At 34.3% G+C, this 24,932-nt stretch overlaps 1 protein-coding gene across 5 annotated transcripts in view; it reads right to left on the reverse strand.

Annotated features, from left to right (window-relative positions):
* Positions 1-7,389: 7,389 nt before the first annotated feature.
* Positions 7,390-24,932, reverse strand: part of LOC120308506 (period circadian protein homolog 2-like) — a 30,437-nt gene continuing 12,894 nt past the window's right edge. For 4 of the 5 annotated variants that reach the window (XM_039344663.1, XM_039344661.1, XM_039344659.1 and 1 more), the window contains 15 exons: positions 22,133-22,211; positions 21,313-21,419; positions 19,637-19,790; positions 18,242-18,347; positions 17,187-17,318; positions 16,923-17,022; positions 16,267-16,432; positions 16,054-16,169; positions 14,873-15,073; positions 14,395-14,655; positions 12,587-13,434; positions 11,258-11,432; positions 10,982-11,171; positions 8,680-8,830; positions 7,390-7,765 (listed from right to left, as the gene is read on the reverse strand). In XM_039344663.1, coding sequence (XP_039200597.1) covers positions 7,736-7,765; positions 8,680-8,830; positions 10,982-11,171; positions 11,258-11,432; positions 12,587-13,434; positions 14,395-14,655; positions 14,873-15,073; positions 16,054-16,169; positions 16,267-16,432; positions 16,923-17,022; positions 17,187-17,318; positions 18,242-18,347; positions 19,637-19,790; positions 21,313-21,419; positions 22,133-22,211 — 2,816 coding nt within the window. In that variant the 3' untranslated portion in view covers positions 7,390-7,735. The remainder of the gene's footprint in view (positions 7,766-8,679; positions 8,831-10,981; positions 11,172-11,257; positions 11,433-12,586; positions 13,435-14,394; positions 14,656-14,872; positions 15,074-16,053; positions 16,170-16,266; positions 16,433-16,922; positions 17,023-17,186; positions 17,319-18,241; positions 18,348-19,636; positions 19,791-21,312; positions 21,420-22,132; positions 22,212-24,932) is intronic. The other variant, XM_039344664.1, reaches the window with a different exon arrangement.

Consider the following 24,932-nt stretch of genomic DNA (forward strand, 5'->3'; position numbering starts at 1 on the left):
TTTAAAATTCAAAAGTTTACCTCAGTTATCGGGAAGGGAATAAGAATCCATATTGGATTCAAAAGAATATTCTTAAGATGAGTGATATTAGTTTTATTGTAAAAATGTTTATAATTGGCATTAGACTGCAAAAGAGAAGGCCATAATATGTTACTGATAAGTCTTTAGGTACTTTTACCAGTGTAGTAAAATGGAACTGATGGTGAACTAGGATAAGGAAGATCATGGTACAAGTCTCCAATATCTCAGCCCAAGTTATCTCACTAGATTGTTCTGGGGAGACAATGAGAGAAGATCTTTTTACACAGGTATTCTTATTGCTGCATAGGTCATTAAACAAGTACAAGGAAACCATCTTCTACTCATGATAACTTCATCAAAATTCTGGCAGCAGCTAAATGAAAGTGATTTATATATAATGAATTGAAGTATTAAAAATATTTTTTAAATTATGTGTTAATGCTTTATATTTGCAAGACAATATACTGTCAGTAAAACTTATACTAACTCTTTAGAAAACATTTTAAATCAAATGTCTCCAATATAACAGATCACCTCTAAAGTATACAGACTTTAGATACTAGGTTTTATGGCATTTTGGAAGACAGCTGTGTCTGGTTTTAATTACAGAATCTTCCTAGGTCTAGAATCCTTCAAAGGCTACACACAATATAATTGTTCAATGACTTCCTCAACATTTGGATCCTTTGATCATGTCAAACGCATACAACAAAGAACCTTACCTGTAAATATACTGCTGTCAACCTAATGGAGCAAAAGTTAACACCATAAAGTTCACAGGTTTTCTGCAGCCTAAATAAGGTGACAAAAGCAGATCTTTTGGACTGCAAGACAATGGATCTCTACTGCAGTGTTTATATGTAAAGATGCCAAAGATTGCATCCAGCTCAATTGAACTTTGTAGTCATTTTGTTTGTAGATATTTCATTTGATAAAAAAATTATTCTGATTATCTTTTCACATTTAAATTATTTTCCAAGCATGCTGTAATATTTATTGGAGGCAGGTTGGGATGGGGTTGATTTAATCTTTCTAGCACACTGGAATAATTTTTAAACTTTTATGGCATATAGAAAAAAATAGTTCACAACTATGCATGAGATTATTTCATGAATTCTAGTCTTTGGATGATAAATCATTTGAATATCCAAGTAGGGTATAGACTGAGAAGTGAAAAACAGATCCCAGAGAGCATGAGAAAAACTAGATAAAATTTTAGATTTCACAGTTTTTTCATCCAATCTTCTTTAATCTGGGGCAAATGCAGCTAATAGACCCGGCCTTTTCAACCCATCTGAAAGGCTAGAGAAATAGAAAGTCTGAGGAAATAGATTCCCCCCCCCCCCGCCGGATTTGCTAAAAACTTGTTTGGAATTTCAGTCAATAAAGTACTAAAGTACTTTTACGGTATAAGGGAAACATGTTCTGATCAGGATCTATTTGCCTGAAGTAACCAGGCCCTAGAAATTAAATTGCCATTGTACTTCAGTGCTGTCTTTTGTGTATATATCAGGGACTGCTTCCTTATGACATTTAAATGCATTTTTTTTTACAACAGGCCTACCAGCTTGCAAAACAAAACCATAAACAGTTCTTTTTTTTTTTTTCTTGCAGAGAAGGGGAATTTCAGTGAAACTCAGGTTTCTGTTGAGATGAGAATCAGATGCCTGGATATGCATCCATTCCCCTTGCCAACAGAATGTCTGGGTAGAGCAGATGGAACATATGGCCTTCAGTGCACAAAACCAGCAAGCAGTGCAGAGAGATAATAGAGATGGAACAAAACCGTCTCAGAAAGCAACTGCAGCGTACGTGGCTCCAGCTGCTGCTTTGGGGAAAGTCTCAGCATGTTTTTTATACTGCGCCTTTTCACTAGTTTGCCATGTTACCGCATAATGTGTTTAGAAAGAAATGAAATCAAGCCTTAAGTCTGAATTTTTATCAGCAGTTCTGCCAGAAAAGAAAGAACTGAAAGAGTGACTTCCACATAAACAAGGGTTTATTAATCATTTTTTAATTTTTTTTCTGATTGCCTTTTTTAATTTGGATGAAAAAAAGGATAGAAAATATAATCTATTGGATTGGATTACTTGAACCCTATTGAAATAGAAATTCTATAGCATCATTTTATCTCCATTGTATGCATCTAAAACATTATTTACCCTCCCCCATTTTTCCACAGTTCTTCCTAAATATATATATATATATATGTAGACTGTTGTGAATCTCCTCCCCCAGTGTCACTTTTGAGAATCACAAGTAGCAGCAATTAATTTTGTGATCTTCTTTCTGCAGGCAATTTCGGAATGGAAAATCTGGATGGTGCCAACCAAAGCCATCTGCTCAGTATTCACATACCATTTACAACTCTCCGCTCAACATCCACTGCAGTTACTGCTGCTTAAATATCAGCTGAGCGAGCAAATGCAACTCACGGTTGAAAGAAAAACATTTTAGGGCATACTTCAAAAATAAAAAGTTATTGAAACAAGTTATAACTCATAGCCTTGACATGTTAGCCACATTGTTTCATCATTTTATACTGCTTAAGTATAACATATGATTAGAATTGAAGTCAAAACATGAGAAAAAGAGCAATGAATTCTAAAAGGGCAATCCCTGCTTTTCACTAAAATGAAGCAGCTCAATGAATGCTCAGACTTTCAGCAAAATGGGAAACACAGGACACTGAAATGTCATGTTGTGAAGGGGTAAACACAGAATTCAGGACAATGCTATGATTATGAAATGGGGGTGCACTACATCATTTGCTGAAGGCAAACCAGTAGATGCCTCCACATAGTCCAAATAATTAGATCTGATGCATCTTTACATCAGGTAAGGATGGTTTAAAATGGCTAAAATAAATCACAGGTATTGGTATTATTATTTACAGACCATTTTTTTCTTTTCATTTGGCTCAGAAATAAACTTTGAAAGGAATTTAGTATGCAAAAGATAGTTTTCAAATATGGAACTAGCCTAATTATGTTCCAGATAATCAATTTATCAGGTTCTACCAAACCCAGATATCCAGCAATCTTACACTTCTTGGTTGGTTAAAAAAAAGATTGGCTTTTGAAAATAATAGAAAAAAGATTGTTGTGACTTAATTATGTGACTTAATTAATTACTTAATTATGGATATATTATTTATGGATAAGGTTCATTTTCCCCCTAGCAATTTTGTGCACCCAAAGAAGCTTTTGCATGTCCAGAAGGGTGAAAAAGAGCTTCTTTATTGGAGTGGATTTTGACAACATACTGAATGATAGCTAAGATAATTTAGGTTATAATCAATCATGATTAGGGAATTTGATTAAAGATTTCACACTTAGATTTCAGAAAACCACAATATATTTTAATATGTTTTTGGAATACAGTTTACATGGCTGTCATTGATCTTAAATACATGTTTTATAGTAGTGTTTCTCAATCATGTCGACTTAAAGAGGTGTGGATTTGAACACCCAGAATTCCCCAGCCAGCCTTGCTTGGTGGGGAATTCTGGAAGTTGAAGTTCATATCTTTTCAAGTTGCCAAGATTGAGAAACACTCTTTTATACTGTATAGACTAGAGAATAGGACTAGGAAAAATCTATATTGAGAAAAAGGTGTAGATATCATAATTAGAATTATACCTGAAGAACCTAGGGTGCTCTCCAAACCCACTCAAGCCACAAATCAAATATACCATACCTCTTAAATATACATATAAATAATTGATATGGTATCATAGAGTATGTATTAGATATTCACCTTTTTCGCCTGAAAATAAATTTCATAGTTTCGTATGAAATGCATTGTCCTCAACTATAGTATGTCTGCAATGTCTTTCATAGTTTTTTGTAAATACTTCAAAAATAAAATATGAAATGTAATGATTTTTAAAAGTAGTGTTTCAGAAACAGGAGCACATGTATACCCTTATGGGAATTAGACTTAGAAATAATTAAAACACATATGAATTTGAGGTAATATTCTATAAAACATATTAAACAAAAATCGTTGGGAATATAGAAGTAGGGATGCCTGTTTATTCCAAAGCTGGAAGCGTTGAGTATGCATGTCTGTCTATCTAGCTATCTATCATCTATCATCTATTTCATCATCACTATAGACATCCTCTTTCTCCTCAACAATCTATCAATTTTTATTTCCCTTATGGATATTGAAATTTACAGTGACCTCATTTTTTCAGAGATATTTCCTTACCAGATTCCTCAATGCCTTCAACAATATCAGAACTTATAAAGTTGTTAAAAATTCAGAGAATAATTAGAGAAATAGTCAAAGATATTTATGTCTTGAAAATAGCCCATGTTCAATTGTATAGTCATCAGAGTTGACCACAGAAAATGTTTAATGTTACAAAATCCTTTATGGTAATTTTGATGTCATAAAATGTTTTATAAATTTCCCAAATTCTATTTGAGTCATGGGTTCTGGACACATTCGGTAAGTTAGCCCATTTGAGGTAGATTGATTCAAAAGTTTTGCTTTATGATGCATGATTAAAGCTACTCCAGTGACAGACAAAGGAATTTTAGTAATATATAGTTAGAAATCATTCAAATAGAGTATTGAAACTTTTATTAGGTTTCCCTCTATCAGTTTCTTCTGATATCCATGTAGTAGAATTAGTAATTACATCTATACAGATATGTGCAGATTCAGTAATGTTTATAGGAAGAGTGGCAGATCCAACAGACATGCTCTTTAGTTGCTTAATTGGTTTTGCTTTTCAATGTGATTTTATTTTTAGTAGAAGAGCCCAATACAATATTTCTATATCTGGCTTTAACTGACTGCAGTATGGCAAATGCAACTTTTAATTTTTAATCGAAGTTGAATTCCAACATAGTTAAAATCTCTGTAAATTTAAATATATTTAAATGTAAATAAAGAGTGACATCTAGAGGATGGAAATACAATTTTTCAGAATTTTGATAATCTCCGGTACTATATATTATTCTCTTCAGGATTTGGAGCTGGCAGTAGACTTTAATAATTTGGTTTAGTACTGGCTACATACTTAGTTGCCACACCAAACAATCATGTGCCTAAAAGTAATTTATATGTATTAAAGAATCAAAGCACTGAAATACTATTGAATATCTAACAAAACATTCAGTATTTAACAAAATGAAATTAAGTGTAGAGAATAGTAAGGTTTTACACTTAGACAAGAAAAACTAAGTGTACAGATACAAATTAGGTGAAACCTGACTCAATAGCAATAACTGTGAGATGGATCTTGGAGTCCTAGTGGACAATCACTTAAATATGAACCAGCAGTGTACGGCAGCCAAAAAAACCAATGCAATCCTGGGTTGCATTAACAGAGGGATAGAACCAAGATCACGTTACGTATTAGTACAGCTTTATAAAGCCTTAATAAGACCACACTTAGAATACTGCATCCAGTTTGGTTACCATATTATAAAACCGATTTTAAAACTCTGGAAAGAATGCAGAAAAGAGCAACAAAGATGATTAGGAACGCTAGAGGCTAAAACATTTCAAAAACGGTTGCAGGAATTGGGTATGTCTTGTCTAGTGAAATGTAGGACTAGAGATGACATGATAGCCGTGTTCCAATATTTGAGAGGCTGCCACAAAGAAGACGGGATCAACCTATTTTCCAAAGCACCAGAAGGCAAGACAAGAAACAATGGATGGAAACTAATCAAGGAGAGAAGCAATGTAGAACTAAGGAAAAATTAGGGTTTGGTTTCTTCATTCCTCTTGCTTAACATTTACACAAAGTTGTTGGTTGACACAATCCAATAGTTTGGCATAAGTATCACCAGTAGGTTGATAATACTCATATTTCACCCCAGAATCACCTAAGTGATATCATAATTAGAATTATACCTGGGCTGTGGGAGTCTGGATGATGCACAATACACTTTGGATCTACTGAAGCAAGTCTGTATAGCTTTGGGTTTTTCAACCTTGTGGTGCCAGGATTCTTACATTATTGGTTCTTAATGAAGTGGCACTGCCTCAGACAGACCCAATGTGCAATCTTGTGGTTCTCCTGGACTCATAGCTCCTGCTCAAAGAAGGCCTATAAGCAGGAGCTATGCACCTTTCAGGTTGTGCACCTTTCCTGCACCAAAAAGCCCTACTTCCTATCATTCATGCCACCATGACATCCCATCTGGCAACACACTCTACGTGGGACTGCCCTTGAAGAGCATTTGGAAGTTTCAGAATATGCCAGAATAGATAGTTAGTGCGGCCACTTGAGGCATGCAACACCACTACATACCTTGCCACTGTGCTTCTGGAAACAGTTAATAGTGTTGGTTGTCACCTTTAATGGATTTTGGAAGCCCAGGTGAAGAGAAGTTAACAAGTGAACAGTTGGATTTCTTTCAATGGGTAGTTAACTGACTCTGGAAATAATCTTTTGTTATTCAGAAATAATACTGGGACATCACTCTATTGCAGAATCTTTGGATTTAACTTTTGAAACAGAAGATTCAAAATTATACACACACACACACACACACACAGGCGGACTAAACATTGCAACAGAGTTAGACAAGACAGTAATTCTTCACACGCACAAAAAAGATGATACTGCTGTTCATTCTGTGACTAAAGAATCAGGAGAGAGAGCATACTGAATGTAATCCAGATGGTTAAAACTACTCAAGGGTATCACACAAAGCAAAGGAAGGCAATTAAGAATGATTAGTGTAATCGGATTTACTGTGTGACATTCCTTTACAATAAATATATATTATGCTATTATCTTAGAGGAATTATTGTCAATGTTAAGACTAGACTCTCCTTGCTGGGAAATGATTTTAGCACAGAATATGACTCTGAAGTGACACATGACTTAAAAGAAAGGACATAAAAATTAATTCTAAGGCATTAGCATATTTTTATTATTATATAGAAGTATGTTTCTAAAACAAGAGTGACAAATGAATTCTAAGATGAGGACAATGGAACAAATTATAATATTTACTAAATATGAAATGCAACAGTTACAAACACAATGGTATTATTTTCTGACCTGAAATTGTTTCTCCCTCAGATGTGGAGATCAGAGAAAGAATAAGCTACTGTTATTTCATTTAAAATATAGCAGTAACTTAAAATATATTTAATGGTTAACAGTGGATTTGTTTTACAACTGAAACACTTGTAAAATCTATTAACTATTAATTTCAACATCATTTAAGATATTTTTAAACATCTTAAATATATAGTTCCTATTACAGAAAAAAATAGAGACAGGGAAGAAATGTTAGGATGACATACTATTTTTATATTTCTTATGGAATCCAGTGAGGTTTTAGTAGCATTCTCTATAATGTTAATAAACCACAACTTTAAATGTAAACATTTAAAATTGAAAAGATTTTATTAAATGCAAACAAAAAATCATTTTCAGAAATTGCTCACAATAATAGAAAGACATGTTCCCATAAAGAGAGATTATTAACAAATGACCTTTCTTTAGAACAAAAAAAATCAATTTGTTTGGCATATGAGATTCATTTCACAAGAAACAAACTTAACCTTTGAGACAAAATGATGCATTGCCTCAGCTGAAAGCAGATGATTTTGAAATTCTCTTCATGGATTACACATTTTCACTGTTGAATGGGTTCAGAATGGGTGAACTATTCTCACAACCTCATTCATTAAGCTCCATTTCATTGATTTATCCTTCGTTTTGTATGTAAGATCAGCTACCTTCTTCACAATTAATACAAACCTTCAAAAGAAAAAGTGAATTATAACTTTTAATCAACTGGAACCTTCATCAACTGCAATCTTCCACTTTAATATTTTTTTCTTAGAAGTATTTGATCGTGTCCATAAGAGAGCGTACATTAAAACAATTGGCTGGAGTAACCTGAATTGAATATACTGAGATTAAATTCTACTATTAGTCTCCTTCTGATTGGATTATTGCAACATAATCTATAAGGTGCCCTTGAAAGGCATTTGAAACTTCAGGTAATCAAGAATGTAGCACAGAAACAGTTTTAGGTGTACCATGGTATGCCCATAGAACACCACTGTGATGGGAGTTGTGTTGCCTCCCAACAGTTCAATGTACAGTTCAAGGAGCTGGTCATCTGCTTGGCATCGGATTATGTGTAACATCAACTTCCCCCAAGGGTTTACAGCTGTCTGTCAAGATTGGACAAAGAGAGCAAATGACGGGTCTTATCGGTAAGGGGGAAATACCTACTGAGTCCTAGGAAGTAGGCTTTCTCTGTTATGGCACCTGCCCCATGGAACAGCATCCCTCAGAGATATAGATAATTCCAACCTTATAAGACTTTTGGAAGGTGGTGAAGAAGTGGCTCTTCCCTCAGGCATTGGAGCCAAGTTGATAATTTAGGAAGTAGCATGGATATATGCTGTAAGTGCTTTGTGTTTTAAATGAAAGAACCTCAATCTGTTGTTTTGTTTGTTTGTTTTACTGTTGCTGATGTTTTTTATGGTATGTTCCATGCTGAGAATATCATTGGTTAGATGGGTGGTCTTACAGATTTATAGAGAAGTAAATGTGGTATACTCAAATGTTCCAATGCTAGTGTAACCTACCTATCTTTATTATACTAACCATAAATAAAATACTTTTTATACTTAAAATAAAAAAAAATCTCTAAAACATACCAAATTTGCAAGAGCCTGAGGGAGTTCACCTTTTTGAATCCATGGATGAACTTCAAGTAACTCCCTTTTTTGCTTCTCTGTAAATATTGGTTGGAACATCTGCATTTGTTTCAGTTTCAATTTGTCATTTTTCAAAACAGTTTCCAATTGTCTAAAATAAGCATATACAAAATAAACAGTTTCATTTCAGCCTTCAAATAGCCAAAATACATAAACATTACAAATAATCGCAGGCAAATGTTACAGAAACAATTTAATTTTAGACTGTATATTTTACTATTTGATGTATACATTCATGTGAATTTTTATTATGCCTATTTGAGCAAGAATGCAATTCTATATTTTGCTGATGTAATGAGGGCAAATAGGAACTGTGCACAAAACAGGGTATAATCAATTGTTAAGAAATTCTCTATTTACTTGATCTCTGAATGACTCATGTTGTGTGGTAGATAGGATTCCATATCAAACTTTCCAACATATATAGATATACTGAAAAAATAGAATAGAATAGAATAGAATAGAATAGAATAACAGAGTTGGAAGGGACCTTGGAGATCTTTTAGTCCAGCCCTCTGCTCAGGTAGGAAACCCTGTACCATTTCAGGCAAATGGCTGTCCAGTCTCTTCTTAAAAACTTCCAGTGCTGGAGCATTCACAGCTTCTGGAGTCAAGTTGTTCCATTGGTTAACTGTTCTAACTGTCTACTGAAAGAGACCCAATTACTGCCAATGAAAAATATTTATTTTTTTAGGATAGTGATAGGCTAAAACAATTGCTTCTGTTTGGATGGCACAATGAAAAAAGGCCACTATGGATGTTGTTTGTTGGCTTATATAACAGAGCAGAAGATGAACACATGTAATTCTAATGGTACAGAAACCACTAAATTGTAGAGAAGGCTAAAGGTTTTCTTTTTCTAATTACTGATTAAAAACTTCAGAGACATCCACTTAGTTCTCCATGGATGCTGCCAATATGGCTGTGGATGAAACACTTATACCATAATTTTTAGATTATCAGATAGATCTGCATGTCCTTTGTTTCAAAGGAAATAAAGAAAATGTCAAATGTCATGTCTCTGCTGCTTGAGTATTCAACATCACTAATGCATGAGAAAGTCAGAACAAGAAATAGTGCTCATATAAAATTCATGGCTTTGGTAAAAATGAACCAGAGGCAATTTGATTTTGCTTACTATGAACACCTATTCTAAAAACTGATGAACAAAGAAGTGAATATTTTTAAATATGCAGATAACATAATATTGGATGGGATACTAACTACTGTAGAAAGATAAGAATAGCCAACATAATGAAATATGATATAGAGAAATGCAAAGTTATTTCCCTTGGGGGAAAAAAGATTCAAACAAGGGAGAAACCTAGTTTGATACTATGTGTGAAAAAAAAATTAGAATTGTGGCTGATCATAAACTGAATGTGTCAGCATCATGATGTGGATGCTAAAAAAGGTAAATGTGATTTTAATTGCATCAGTTAAAGTTTGCTATTATAATGTTTAACTCTATATTGTATTAAAAAGCTCTATTTTTATGTGATGTTAGTCATATAGCTATAAATGACGGTTGTGGAGTTTCCAATCATGGTAAATGAGATTTCTACTATATTAGTCAGGTTCTCAGGGTATTTTATGTACCTTCTGTAATTTTAGGAACAGTTTCAAAGAAGGGTATTCTAAACAGCCATCTGGAGGAACTGGGTATTATATTTTTAGCATTAAGGAAAAGCTAACTGAAGGGAGAAATATTTAAAAGTTCTTAAACAGATATTACAAAGATCAAGTCATGTTCTCCATCATTCTAGAGTGCAGGACACAGTATAATTATTTTAACTTGCAGGAATGCAAATTCTGACTGAACATTACCAAATAATTCTTAACAGGAAAACAAATTTGACAGTGAAATTAATTACTGAAGGAATGGTGAGCTCTCCTTCACTGAATGTAGTCCAAGAGAAGCTAAACAATTATTTATCACAAATGCTTAATTTGGACTCAGTGATCTAAATGGCTTATTCCAACTCAACAATACTATGAATCAGTAAAAAATAAATGAATCCTTTATAAAAGTAAAATTTGGTTTAAGGGAATTTAACCAGTAGTGGCTGTGGGGCCAAGTAGGGAGAAAGGGGTCATTCTGGCAAAAGTAGCAACAACCTGTAGATGCCATTGAAATAAACATACATTTTCACATGAACAATAGACAATGGCTGTTTGAGATCAGAAATCTTATTTAGTTTAGATATTGTGCAACTTTAATCAAAATCAAAACTAAAATTACCGTGATGGAATCTGGTAAGTCATCATAACAGTATCATCTGCATTTGCCATCACTAGCCAAAGAGGATCCTGGATGACACATTTAATGAACTGTACCTCTTCTTCCATTTGTGAACATTTTGTTTTATGATTATTTTCTGAGGAGTTAATACTTCCAATATACTTGCTGATTTGACTTGTCTCACTACATCCTACAAAAGGCAAAAACAACACTTTTACTCATTAAACTTGATTTTCCATGTAACTACCTCCAGAATACCTGCACGTGCCACCTTACCTGCTCCATAGATTGACATATCACATCCATTTGATCCAGATTCTAAAGATTCAGCAGCTGCTAAAGCAAAACTTCCTGATCCGGTGACTGAATTTGTGTCTTCTTGAAGTAAATCAAGTAGATCAGTAGATAAAGACAATGTATCAGTATTCTGAATTTCCATTTGTGTGTTAACCTTAACAAACAAAAATAAAACAGTATAACTTTAAATATTTAAGGAAGAATATTTATCAATAAGATGAGGAGTAAGCTTATTACATAGGGTTCACATAGCAATTATATTAGTGGAAGAGAGATACTGTGCCTTCTTTTTTTTAAAAAAAACCAACTATTACAGTTAAAACAATGCTATGGGCAAAAAGTCATATTAAAGTTAGGAATTTAATCTAATTCATAATAATGTACATTCCATACTTTCTACAGGAATCATGGGCTGTCTTTTGCTGGAGCTCCTTAAGAGAAATCATGCAGCAACCTGTGCTATTGTCTATGGAGATTCTCAGATTGAAGAAGCTTTTTGGATTAAGAAATGAAACATTTTCTAGGAAAAAAAATCCAATTGCCTTTTGAAAAGCAACTTTGGGACAGCCTGTGGTATTGCTCTAGATTTTTTACAATAAGCAGAGACTTGGGCTACATGATGTACAGTCCCCTGAAATATGTAATTGTCTGCAATACAGGCTCCACAGACAAATAAGAAAAGTGAGCTTTTTTTGTGTAAATGTACTGAAAACTGTTCATATTTTCTAGTATAAAAATCTCTATTAAAAATGCGATACAGTAGCTTTTACACTGCAAGTTTGTGCTTTGATCATATACCTTTAAAACTATTAGTTTTTAAAAAAAATAGTTTGTAGCTGTAACTGTAGATACTGTGCACTGCAGGAAATCTTTGCCTTACAATCATTTGTTTAGTGACCTTTTGAAGTTACAACAACACTGAAAAAAGCTTTATAACCAGCGTCTCCACAATCACATGATCAAAATTTGGATGCTTGGCAACTGGCATGTATTTATGATGGTGGCTGAGTCCTGGGGTCATGTGATGACCTTTCGCAACCTTCTAACAAGCAAAGTCAACGGGGAATCTAGATTCATTTAACAAACATGTTACTAACTTAACAACTGCAAGGATTCACTTAACAACTGTGGCAAGAAATGTCATAAAATGAAGCAAAATTCACTTAACAATTGTTTTGCTTAGCAACAGAAATTTTGGGCTCAACTATGGTTGTAATCAAGGAATATCTGTATTAAATAAATAGAATTAAGTGACAATTTCTAAATAATTTTTCACATGCATAATAGATAAATATAAATAATGCTTACTGCACATGATGCTTTTCTTTTATTATCTCTGCTTAATTGTTTATTTGTAATCTCTCCATCAGTTAAAGTCCCATAATTTCCCTCTACAGCAATACTTCCATTTCTCAATGTTTTTGGCATTTCTTCTAATTGCAGAAGATTCAACTGTAAAGGAGAACTACACCGTGACTGGTACAACATTGATGAGGACTGATCTTGTAGACCCAAGGACTCTGGTGTACAAGAACGGGACAGCTTATTTTGGCATTCTACAACAGGGTTCTTTTCACTATTTGCTAGAGAATTATAACAAAGTGGTTGTGCTGAAAAATCTACCTCAGGAGGGAACTTGTTTGAAGCAGCAAATGAAGGAGGTGTTGTAAGCAAAGTTTCTGAAGAGGAAGAAGACTGAACAGAAAAACCAGGTGGCTCAAGACAAGAAGTCTGAGGAATACTATTATTTGTCTGAGGACATACATGGTTAGGGAGAACAAGTGCTACTACTGGAGTCATTAAGGGTGGAACAAACTCACTTAATGGCAGAGGACAATGTTTTTTGAAATCCTGTGTTTCATTAAAACAAGATAGGGAAACTTCAGGAACTGCTGGTGTGATTCCTGTAGATGGAAAAATGGTGGGCATAACTGTCGAAACAGGCACAGTTGGATAACTTGCTTGTGAATGATTTGATGGAGAAGAAGCTGCATTATTTGGGCTAAGCAGAAGAAATTCATGCAAGGGTTTGGTACCAGACGTTATACTGTTTGAAGAATCATGTTGCTTGTGTCGTTTTTGTTTAGATTTCTTGATCCTTCCAATTTTCTTCAAAGAAAAAGCTATCCGAGGATCATGGTGTAATCCACACATATCTAGAAAAAGTGAGAAGTTATTTAATTGTGTCTGAACATCTGTTTTGACTCTATTCTTTTTTAAAAATTATTTCTATCCAGCGACTTTTTCATATACAATTCAAAGGAGCAAACATATCAAAACTCCCTCCTTCTCCTATTTTCCCCACAACAAGAATCTTGTGAAGGGAATTGGGCTGAGAGAGAGTGATTGGCCCAACGTCACCCAACCAGTTTTTTATGCCTAAGGCGGGACTAGAACTCACAGTCATTTAGTTTTTAGACTAACTCTTTAACCAGCACACCAAACTGTCTCTTCCTAGTACAGTAGCCCCAAACCTTTTTGGTACCATAGACCAGTTCTGGAGAGAGTTTTTTTCTGTGGACCAGGGAGGCATGGGCAGACAAGAGTTTTGCTCATTTGTGCGGCCTGGTTTCTGGTGCACCGTGGACCGGTGCTGGTCCATAGCCCTGGGGCTGGGGACCCCTGTCTTAGAAGTCACACCTTTTGACTTGAAGAATCTCTGCTAGCTGCAGAGGTGAAAAATTTAGTAGGCTTTTTAAAAAAAAAGTCTTGGCAGGTCCTGAAATATTTTAAGCTTTAACAAATTTTGTTCTATTTAAATGCCTTGTTATAACACATTTCTAATTCTTCCATTTCCAGAAGCGATTTTAAATCTGAAATCTGCATAAATACAATAAATATAGGAAGAAATCATACTCCTTGTTTTGCATTCAAAGTGACAAATCACACTACTTGTAGATTGAAAATGATAACTTAATCTCTCATTTGTTTGGCTAACAGTGTTTTTTAAATTTGGCAACTTTGATATGTGGACTTCAATTCCCTAGCCAGGCTCATAGGTCTGAAATCCAGTATTGACCTTTGGAAGAAGCACATAATATAACACATATCTACATTTGTACTGAACTATGCACAAAGTCTTAAACAAATTAACAGTAATTATTTAAAAAGCATACCATGTTCCGCTGGGCATCCTTTGGGTCTTTTTTGAAAGTAGCAATTGCAAGCACACTTAAAAATATGGAACCTTTTTACTTCTTTACACTTATTCAAAAAACTCCACTCTTCTTTTTGAGTATGTATTGCAAGGCTATCCTTTGTAAGACCTAATTTCTTAAATATTGCTTTTCCTTTGTTCTTTTGTGAACGGTTAGAATGTAGAACAATAGTTTGATTCTCTGTGGATTTTATCCCAGATGGATTGTCTTCTATAATTTCTAAAAAAAAAAAGTTGAATACAGACATATAGGAATTTTTTAATGTTGTTAACATGTTAAGTGTAAATGTCTATAGTAGTCTGTCCAAGTTTGTTCCATTTATACAGGAAAGAGAGCATATAATTATTACAATTAAATTTCTAAATAAACTTCCTACATTTATTCTAAAGAATATAGAATCATATTCTGTCTCATAACAAAAGTGGTGGTACTATACCTAATTCAGGCTGTGTTTTTTTATCTCCAACATGAACTATGGTGCTGCTGTGGCTGCATTGACTGACAAAAGATATTACACTTTCAGGTTGTCCAGGAAAAGTCAAAGAAGTTAAATGAGCATCCATAAGAGCTGAAGCATTGGATGTATCAGATGTTTCCAACACTGCAGGACCTATGTAAGTTTTTGACTGTCCCCTTTCTTTTCAGTAACAACATAAACACACCAAATACACAAAGAGAAAAGAATAAAAAGAATAAATGCAAATTTTTCAAATAAATCAAATATGATGTCAAGTGAAACTGTCCAGATCTACTAGACTGAGAAGCAGCAAACTTCTGAGAAGTCAAAAACCTTTAGGAAAGGTTTTATACAGTGTAGTTTTTCAGCATTCTAGAATTTTTTAAACTATATGTGCTTCACTTTTTTATTTCATGAGTTTGTAAATATGTTTTTACTGATAAAAGTCTCCATCACTGTCCTCAAGACTAAAGCATTGAATTGCCATTCCTTCTGGGTTATACAGATTTAGGCTGAGGAAGAGGAATAAAATATTAGAACTGTTATTCAATTTAACATCCAAGTACTTTATCTATAATGGAAGCAAATATTCCCTGCAATACGTTTTTGAAGAAATGTTTCTGAATGAGCACAAGAACAGGAATTATTTTCCTCTTCATTTCAATATTTAGATTATTTAAATGCCTGTGCACTGTAATCTAATTTGTTCATATATGTGCTGTATTAAATGCTGGTATAAATAGTAAATCTATTTCTAAGACTGGATTAAATCAAAATGGTCAAATTTTGGTTGTTGAAAATTATTCTGTTCTTCTTTTCTACTACTCTCTTTGGTCTTTGAGAAACCTAATAATACAGAACACAGATAATTACCAATAACATGAATGTATCACAAGTTTCCCTGCTTCACTGTTGCTGGTTCTGGCTGGGAAACTCATAGTCTAAATATGATCATGGATGAAGAAGAAAAGATTGACTTTCTTAAAGTGACTACTTTACATGCGTTGTAAGGCTCAGCTTAGGAAAGACCATATTATAAGACTGAATGTTGCCCAAATGGAAGCTGCAATACTAAATACACTTGGATAAGAAGTAACATTAGTTGAAGATAAATGTGCATAAGACTTCTCTGTGAAATTCATAAACAATCTCTCCAATACCTGTGGACGCTTTTGTTGTATTAGCATTCATTTTCTCTCTATATGCTACATCAGTATATGGTGTAGGGTGAGTCATTTTCTGCACAGTATCAGCTGCACAGCAACTTTCCAAGTATCTACAAGAAAAAGTAACTTTAAGTTTATAAAAACAGTCACTTTAAAATGTGCATACACATACATAACAGTTATTCAGTGAAATATAATATTGTTTACCTGATAACATTATCTAAACAATTTATCTGTTGATATGAATATATCATTTGTTCTCTCCAAGTTGATTCTTTTGCAATTAGACTCCTTTGACAAGCAGTCCCAATGCCATCATTTTCAAACAATTGAGCGATACTATTGGTATGATCACGGTAGTCAGTGTGTTTCTCTAAGCATCATAAAAATAAAAATAATACAAAGGTATATTTAGTTTTTCTCCCATAATCAAACATTCCAAAGACAGGAAACTGATAAAACCAAGCCTAAGAACATAGGCAACTCAAGATTTGGTTGTGCAGCAGTTAAAGTGCAGTACTGCAGGCAAACTGCCCACAGCTGCGAGTTCAATGCTGACGGGACTCAAGATTGACTCAGCCTTCCATCCTACCAAGACAGGTAAAAAGAGGAGCCAGACTGTTGGGGACAATATGCAGATAAAGCTTCTACATTGAAATCTGCCCAGAGAGTGCTGTAAAGTGTTATGGGGTAGTATGTAAACTTAAATGTTATTGCTATCTAAGCACATAGGAAATACCACACAAAATGACTACTGTTAAAGGGTTGGACTGAGTGCATTTGACCAAAGATATAGTTAAAATAATTGAAGATATAGCTAAAATAACTGATAGTAATTTCTTTAAATTGATTTTGCTTTATACCTCTGTAAGATTTCTTCTGATTTTCAAGCTTTAATTTAGAATCAAAGTAGGCATGATTTCTGTCCACACTTTCATTTTTACAAATATTTTGAGAAGAAATCTGGAATCAAAATGAAACAAACAGTCTTTGAACCATACTTGATGCATGCTTATTTGGAATAATTAATTAGAAATTGTTTAAGTGGCTCAAATTTATGAGAAAAAACACCACTATCTTTTTCTCATTAGACTGAAAACATTAATAGAACACAATGTCAAACTTACACGTTTCTGTATTTTCTGAGTATCTTCATTGTTCCCATTGCTGTCACTGGATGAAGCCACACTCCTTAGGTGCTCATGTGATCCATTGCTGCCCAAACTTCCATAGCCACTAGAGCCACTATTATATATAGGCTAAAAATAGATATATATTGCAATAATGAAGGACACTGCTAGTCACACACCTTATTTATTTGCACACCTTATTTATTTGCATCCCTCCTTTATTATTTTCATAAATAATTCAAGATGGGGAACAAAGTCAACACACCTTCCTCCTCCTATTTTCTCACAACAATAACCATGTGAGGTGGGTTCAGCACACAATAATGATATTTAAAAACACCAAAAGCAAAGTTCTATTTGCAAAATTATCAATATTTTGAAAGTACTAGTTACACAGTTCATGTATTTTGTGTTTGTGTCTGTGTATGTATAGGTAATCCTCAGCTTACATCCATTTGTTCAATAACTGTTCAAAGTTACAGTGGTCCTAAAAAAAATGGACTAATGACCAGTCCTTGAAGTTTTGACTATCACAGCTTCCCTGCAGCCACATGAATTCAATCTGGATGGTCAGGTGCTTGGCTTGCAATCATGATGTTGCAGTGAGCTGTGTTACATAGTCACCATTTGCAACTTTCCTTCCTGGCTTCCCACAAGCAAAGTAAATGTGGAAATCAGCACAGAAGGTTGCACATCATGCCCATAAATCACTCCCATCACTTTTTCTGCTGAGGAGCCCCATTAGAGAATGTGAGATCTTGGGGATCACCTCTACCTGCCCACCACTTGCAGCACAAACCTATTTGTCCATAGTCTCTACCTGCCCTCCTGCTTTTTCCATAAGCCCATATGAGTCTTGGAGTTACAATGTCAATAAGGACTACTGAGACCATCATCACTATGTAACATGGTCATGTGACTTCACGCTTTACAAGTGCATTGCTTAGCGATGGCAATTCTGGTCCAAACTGCTGCTGTAATCCAAGATTGTCTGCTTCCCACATGTGTGTATGTATAACTGTGTATAAATATATAATAAATAAATATCATACTTGTAGTAATAGTTTATGTATTTGTCCTGTAATTTCTTCAGTATTAGGATGTTGCATTTTTTCTTCTGTGTGTTGAGGTGCAAATACATCTTTATTCAAAGTGCTCCTAAAAATCATTAATAATATATAATGATAAGTGTATTGCTTTCAGTTACATATAGTTTGTTTTTTTTCTATGGCATCTATACACATTTAAATCAAACATTGATAAAATATTTAGGCTTACAGTCTCCAAACATGATTTTATTTATGTATTCTGAAGCAACTCTTGACAAGACTTGGAAGATCTGGGACACTTGTAAGTTTCCTATAAACATTTAGTATTCAACACATGCAACTTTAAATGCAGTTGTTAACTCCCTGATCATTAAATAAATAATTTCTAAAATACGCATGCAAGTTGGTACCACTACCTTAATTTGACATTTTGACTTTCCAAAAAATATTCATGATTACTAAATGAACATAAGCTAGAATATCCAAGACTCCAAGTTTAGTCATAAACTACCCATATATCACATATCCCTGAAAAAAGAAAGCTGAGAAACCTTGCACAGGACATCCAAACAATAATTTCAAAATTGACCTAGTTTGTGCAAAATGGTTAGACTTCATTGCAGAACAAACAAGCATGTTCAATTACATAATTCAATTCCCATAGGGAAATCATTAAAGCCTCTTTACATAGGAGTCATAGTGTAAAACATTGCTTTTCACATAGCTCCTCCAGAATTAATGAAGTGTATTCTTATCACTATTAACAGGAAAAAGAATTAGTGGTAGGAAGATTTCGCTATAACACTGAATATGTTGATTTGAAGGAATATTATATTGTATAACCATTGGATACAGTCTGCAATGGCATCCATGATGGAAATATGGGCAAAACAGTGTAAGATGCCAATCATACAACTGACAACAGTTTTTTTCTAAAATAGACTAATCTAGACTAATTCCCCCTTCAAGAGAAGGGGATAAGGGGAACTTATTATTTTTCACTGTCTTACTGATTTGGACCGGCCTTTCCTAGTATCAGCTTTTACACATAGAAGACATAATATAGATTGGTACCACACCACAACATGAAAATAAATAAATAAATAATCCCTTGCCTATAACTAGGGTTTTATTTTGTTATTTATTGTTATTCTCTTTTAAAAATTTAGGCAAGCTATATATGTAAATAGCTTCCTATCCAATCTGGCACTGAGAATTTCACATCTGTTCTTACAGAAGGAAGAATGGGGGGGGGGGGAGAATTATCCATTTATATAGAGGATCTCTTTAATTGTAAAATTAGATTTTGGGGCATTCTAATGTAAGGAGACCTCTTGCAAACAATTTGTCTCATGAGTTGTTTTATTGATACTAATTAATTACGTTCTAATGTCTTACGTTCTAACTTTGTGTCTTCCAATTATAAATGAAATCTTTCGACTCCAAGGATTGATGAAACTGGACCAGCTTGTATCCAGAGTTACGTATTCACCATTTCTAGTACAGAATCTGATTGGTGAATAATCAAATGGTTGTCCGCCATGCTGAAGTACTGTAAAAAAAATTCATGCAAACTTTAATAATAAAGAAATAGAGAAAATTGATTTTTGAAAATCACTATAAAACTATATAACTTATAAATATTACAGGAGAAATGACTTGCTTGTTACTAACAGTTACTAACAGTTTGATGGAAACAACTCTTTGAACTTGAGTTTCAGCATGAATAATCTAATTTGGTTTTAGATCAGTTGGAGATGAAAAGAACTGCTGACATGAAAATGTAAAATTTACTTATTTTCTCTTTGCATTGCTGAAAATAGGCACAATATTTACAAAGTATTTCTAAATTCAAGATTCTAAATTTTAGACTGACTGTACCACTTGGAACAGTCAGAGGCTGTATTAAATTCAACATTTATAATATTTTAAATGGTCAAATATTTGAAATTTTCATAACTCCAAAACAGATTAGAGTGAGGCTATTGAGGAACTGAAGGTTACTGCAAGGATACAACTAACCACAATTAGATATTAATATACATATATGCAGTGGTGGGATTCAAATACGTAAACAACCGGTTCTCTGCATGGACGTCGCTTCCAGAAGTTTGTTCTGGGCCTGGGCCTCCGAGGCCCAAAATGGACTTCCAGATGTGGCATCCATGCATTTCCAGTGGTCCATTCTGGGCTTTGCGAAAAAGGGCTAGGGCAGTGATGGCAAAACTTTAGAGACCCAGTGCCCAAACTGCAACCCAAAACCCACTTATTTATCACCGGGTGCCAGGTGGGTGTGGCCACAGTGGTCATGGCAGACTGGGTGGGTGGGGCCAGGGCGGTAGGGCCAGTCCCTGGTCATCTCTAGGGCACAGCACACGTGCCCACAGAGAGGGCTCTGAGTGCTACCTCTGGCACGCGTGCCATAGATTCACCACCACTGGGCTAGGGCTTCAGCTGATTCACCGGTCAACAAAAAATTAGCTACCGGTTCTCCCGATCTGGCTGAATCCTACCACTGCATAGAAGTTATTTTGCTAAAGCCATATTTGAAAATAAGGCTGTGTATGGCATTTAAAAAAGTGCTTCATAAAGCACTGTTCTTCATAGTGTTAAAGCTGTCACATTCTCTGAAGATCTGGCATATTGATTCACAGATACTCCTCTCTGTAAACATTTCTGTGTGGGTACAGAAAACATTTCCTTTGAGACTGAGGATGATCTCAAATCTTAATTCATACACATACACATCTCAATTTTGAATTCTTTATGGATCATGTTTTTTAGGTTTCATAATCAAGGTTTTATATCAATGGGTCTAATTACTGTACATCTATTCTCTGTCACCTATAATGTGCATTAATATAGACAAAATGTTAGTTTTGCCCAGATACTTGAATCTAAAAATAAACAAGACAGAAGAGAGTGGAGTGGCGTAATTAACCAAAATTTAATCAGAAGATCAATCATTTAAATATTTCTTAAAGCTCCATGAACGATCCTTATGCTCTATTACATTGGTTTTCTTCATTGATTGCTTCCCACCCTTCATGAAAAGCAAAAGTAAAAGAACGTACTTTTTTTGTGAATTGTTAGCATTAAAGGCCTGTCACTTGGATGAAGATGTAGTAAAATAGGAGTTCCAATTAAGTCCTGAGGTAAATATCCCAACAGAGGCACAGCTCTTAAAAACAAATTTGAATAAAAATAGAACAGAACACATTTTATACATGCAATATATCAATTTAATTTCAATCGAAATAAAATGAAAATAGGTATATCTGGAATTTATGTCACACTTAAATTGGCAAAACAGTGGGAAAAATAGTATATCTCTTTATAAAAGTTATTTATATAATATAGAAGTTTATAGAACTCAGGTAGCAGTATGAAATAGCCATGCTGTCCTTTAATCCACAACCTCTGGGCTGTGGCCCACTGCCAGGCCGTGGCCTATTTGCAACTGAACCATGAGAGCGGCAGGCTGGCATGCTGCACACGCACGTGCTCAACTTGTGCAAGTTGCATTTCACGCGGTGCTCCCTGCACACCAGCCGCTGCTCACAAGACTCAGTTCCACTCTCTCCCCCGGCGGCTGCCAAGCCGCAATGGTTGGGGACCACTGCTTTAATCTTTATAATGCAAGTTTTCATTTAGAACTTAATGACGAATTTCTGCTATTAGTAATGGAGAGAAAAGAGGAATAAAATCATTCTGAAACAGCAATTATATTTAATTTAATTTTATGCAGATCTTTCCTCTTCATAATCTGACAAAAGCCAACATAAATGAATGCATTATTATAATATATAATATATTACCTGTTTTCATTATTATTTTCATAAACAGTGCAGCAAAACATATATTAAAACATTAAACATGATAGTTTTAGTTCACCTTTCATCTACTTCTTGGAATAAGCAACTTGGTGAATGGATGGTTGTAAAGATCCTTTTATTTGAAGGAATTCTAGGTGCTGAAAGAAAAAACATATTTAATAGAAATAAAAAATGTATGTAAACAGAATACACTAAAGAAACAGATAATTTTTGGAGCGTTCAACTTCTTCACATCTACTGGTACTAAAAGCAAGATGACCTATCAAATGGTGGGTCTGGTTTGTTTTAATTCTGTGGTGCTTTTGTATTTTAAATACAGATTTAAGACTAATCACTTAAGAGAAATAAACAAATTACAGTTATTTGAATTTATGACATTAAAATACTATTAAAATAAATATAATTAAAGCACTTAAATCCTTGAATCTAGTTATTTTATTGAGATTAGCTAAGCCTATTTTTACTGGATAGTATTTAGAATATAACAGGAAAGGATAAACAAAATCTTTATTTCCAACACAAACTTTATTTCCCCTCTTTAAATCAACAAAGAAGGTGAACAGGAAGCAAATGAGCCATGGGCGGAGGAAAACAGAGGAAAGCAGAAAAACAGGCCTCCAGTTGGGTGTGGAGATGAATGGAACTGAGTTGTGTCTAGGACCAAAAGAGCCTCTGAGATAAGGCTAGTGAGGAAATAGGTTTGTTTGTCAGTCTTGACTGTGCTGGCTTCATTGTGGTATGTGGTGGTGGGGAGGGGGGATGAGATTTTGGGAAGAGTCAGCAAGTTATATATTTTCATACATGCTGTTTAGTCAAGATTGCTATCAAATGTACACATGCTAGGAGCTTTCAGCATGACTATTATACGGGAACAATTTATCAAAAAAAAGTCATAGTGATAACAATAAAAAAGGCTTCCCCATCCTCCCTCCTACCTAAAACCCTGTTTTAAATGTCAGGTTACTTGCTATTAAAAGACTTATCTCATTGAAGATTTAATCTCTGAATGTAAATGCTGACTTAGAAGTCATCTATTACCCGAAGGAGAAACATTTTTCCCTTCAGATCTGTTTCCAAGGTTACTTAGATCTACAGTGGCATGGTAAGTGTCTGTGGTGTAGGAATCTATGGGAATTCCATCTTGCTGACTCAATTTTCTATGCAACAGCTGACCAATTTATACTTATGTGCCTGGTTCACTTAGGATTGTTTTGTTCCATTGCCCAATCTGTTGCCTAATATTTCCCATTTCTAAGATATTGTGGGCACTTTGAAAGAAGCATTGGGTTGTATCAGTCTTCTCATCTTGGTGGAGTTCAATGTCCACAATGAATTATTCCAATCAAGAGCAGTTCAACATTTTCAATCAACAACCATGGACTTTCCCAATTAGTATCTGACTACACAAATGGAATTTAGCATATTCTCAATCTAGTAGTCTGTTAGAGTAAAGTTGGTATTCTTAAAGGCAGAGGAGTGCTGTGTAAGTTTACTGGCAATATTCTTTGATCGCCTTCAGTTTGGGCACTAGTATAACCCTCTGAAGGAGTAGTGAACTGGCTAAAATAGTTTGTCCTACATGACTGATATATTCAAATGGTTTATTGAAAGCCCTTCAAATTTTCCTGCAAATTGTTAGCAGTATTATTAATTAAAATGATATGGGTAGTAGACAAAATCATTCAACGAAACCTTCTCCCTTGCAAAAAGTCCCTTGCTTATTGGGAAGCTGAGGGATCAGTTTGATCTCAAAATGTTCAATAGTTTGAGCACAAGGAAATTTTGAGACTCAAGCAGAGACTGAAACCCATTTGTAGTTAAATTCCACAGTAGTGAAGGCAGTTAATAATCATTCTACATCTGCCTTACTCCAGATGTGTAGTCCTGCACTCTGGACATAACTGTAGAATACTGATTATCTAGATCCATTTCAACCAGGTTCAGTTGGGATATGGGATTGAAACTGCTTTCCTTGTCTTGGTGGATGATATATATATAAATATCAGTTTATGTAATAATAAACTACATAAACTGATATTTATTTAAATTCTTAGACCTGTCAACTTCTATCAATACTATCAGCAAGTGTTATGGACTGTCAGGAGGGATTGGGCTTTGACAGTTTTATGACTGTTAACAATCTTTCTTGCTAGATAATGCTAGAGGACTACTGTTCAATAGCTAAGCAACAGGACTATGGGCTTATATGGAGCCCCATCTTTTTCCATACAATTTCAGTATGAAGCCATTTAAAGAAATCTTTACAATGAATGATATACTTATGACATCAAAATATATTATTCCATACCATTTAATTTGAAGTCAAATTGGCTGATACTAAATTTGATAATGGAGTAGATAAGCATTAGCAAGCTAAAATTAAATTCAGACTAGATAGAGCTTTCTTGATAAGTAGAAAACAGGCTCTAGGATTTGGGTTCAGTCTGTTCTGGATAAGGCTGCATTACTCTTGACAGGACAAATTTACCTCCAAATGGACCATAGTGGTGTACAATAAAGCAACCAAGCAACCAAATGATCATAACACAAAAACAAAATATAGGAATAGTCATTCTTAAAATTGTCAAAACTATTTTAACCAGAAAGTATACTAATAAAGAATGAATTGTCTAATATAGAGGAAACATGTTTCTCATGTTGTTCCCAAGCTAGAATACCTCAGACATAATGCTCGAGACAATGGAAGATACTTTATTAGTAATTGGGGAGTTACTAGGATAAGAAATAGAATATATTTGTGAAATAGAGTAAGAATGTAATTTTTGGAATAATATGGCTATTTTAGATACGATAACTATTTTGTAATGGAATGAGAATAAGGAAATGGATTTGTGAAA

This window comes from Crotalus tigris, unplaced genomic scaffold (assembly GCF_016545835.1).
Source record: "Crotalus tigris isolate CLP2741 ecotype Arizona unplaced genomic scaffold, ASM1654583v1 scf7180000017933.3771270, whole genome shotgun sequence".
Classification (NCBI taxonomy): Eukaryota; Metazoa; Chordata; class Lepidosauria; order Squamata; family Viperidae; genus Crotalus; species Crotalus tigris.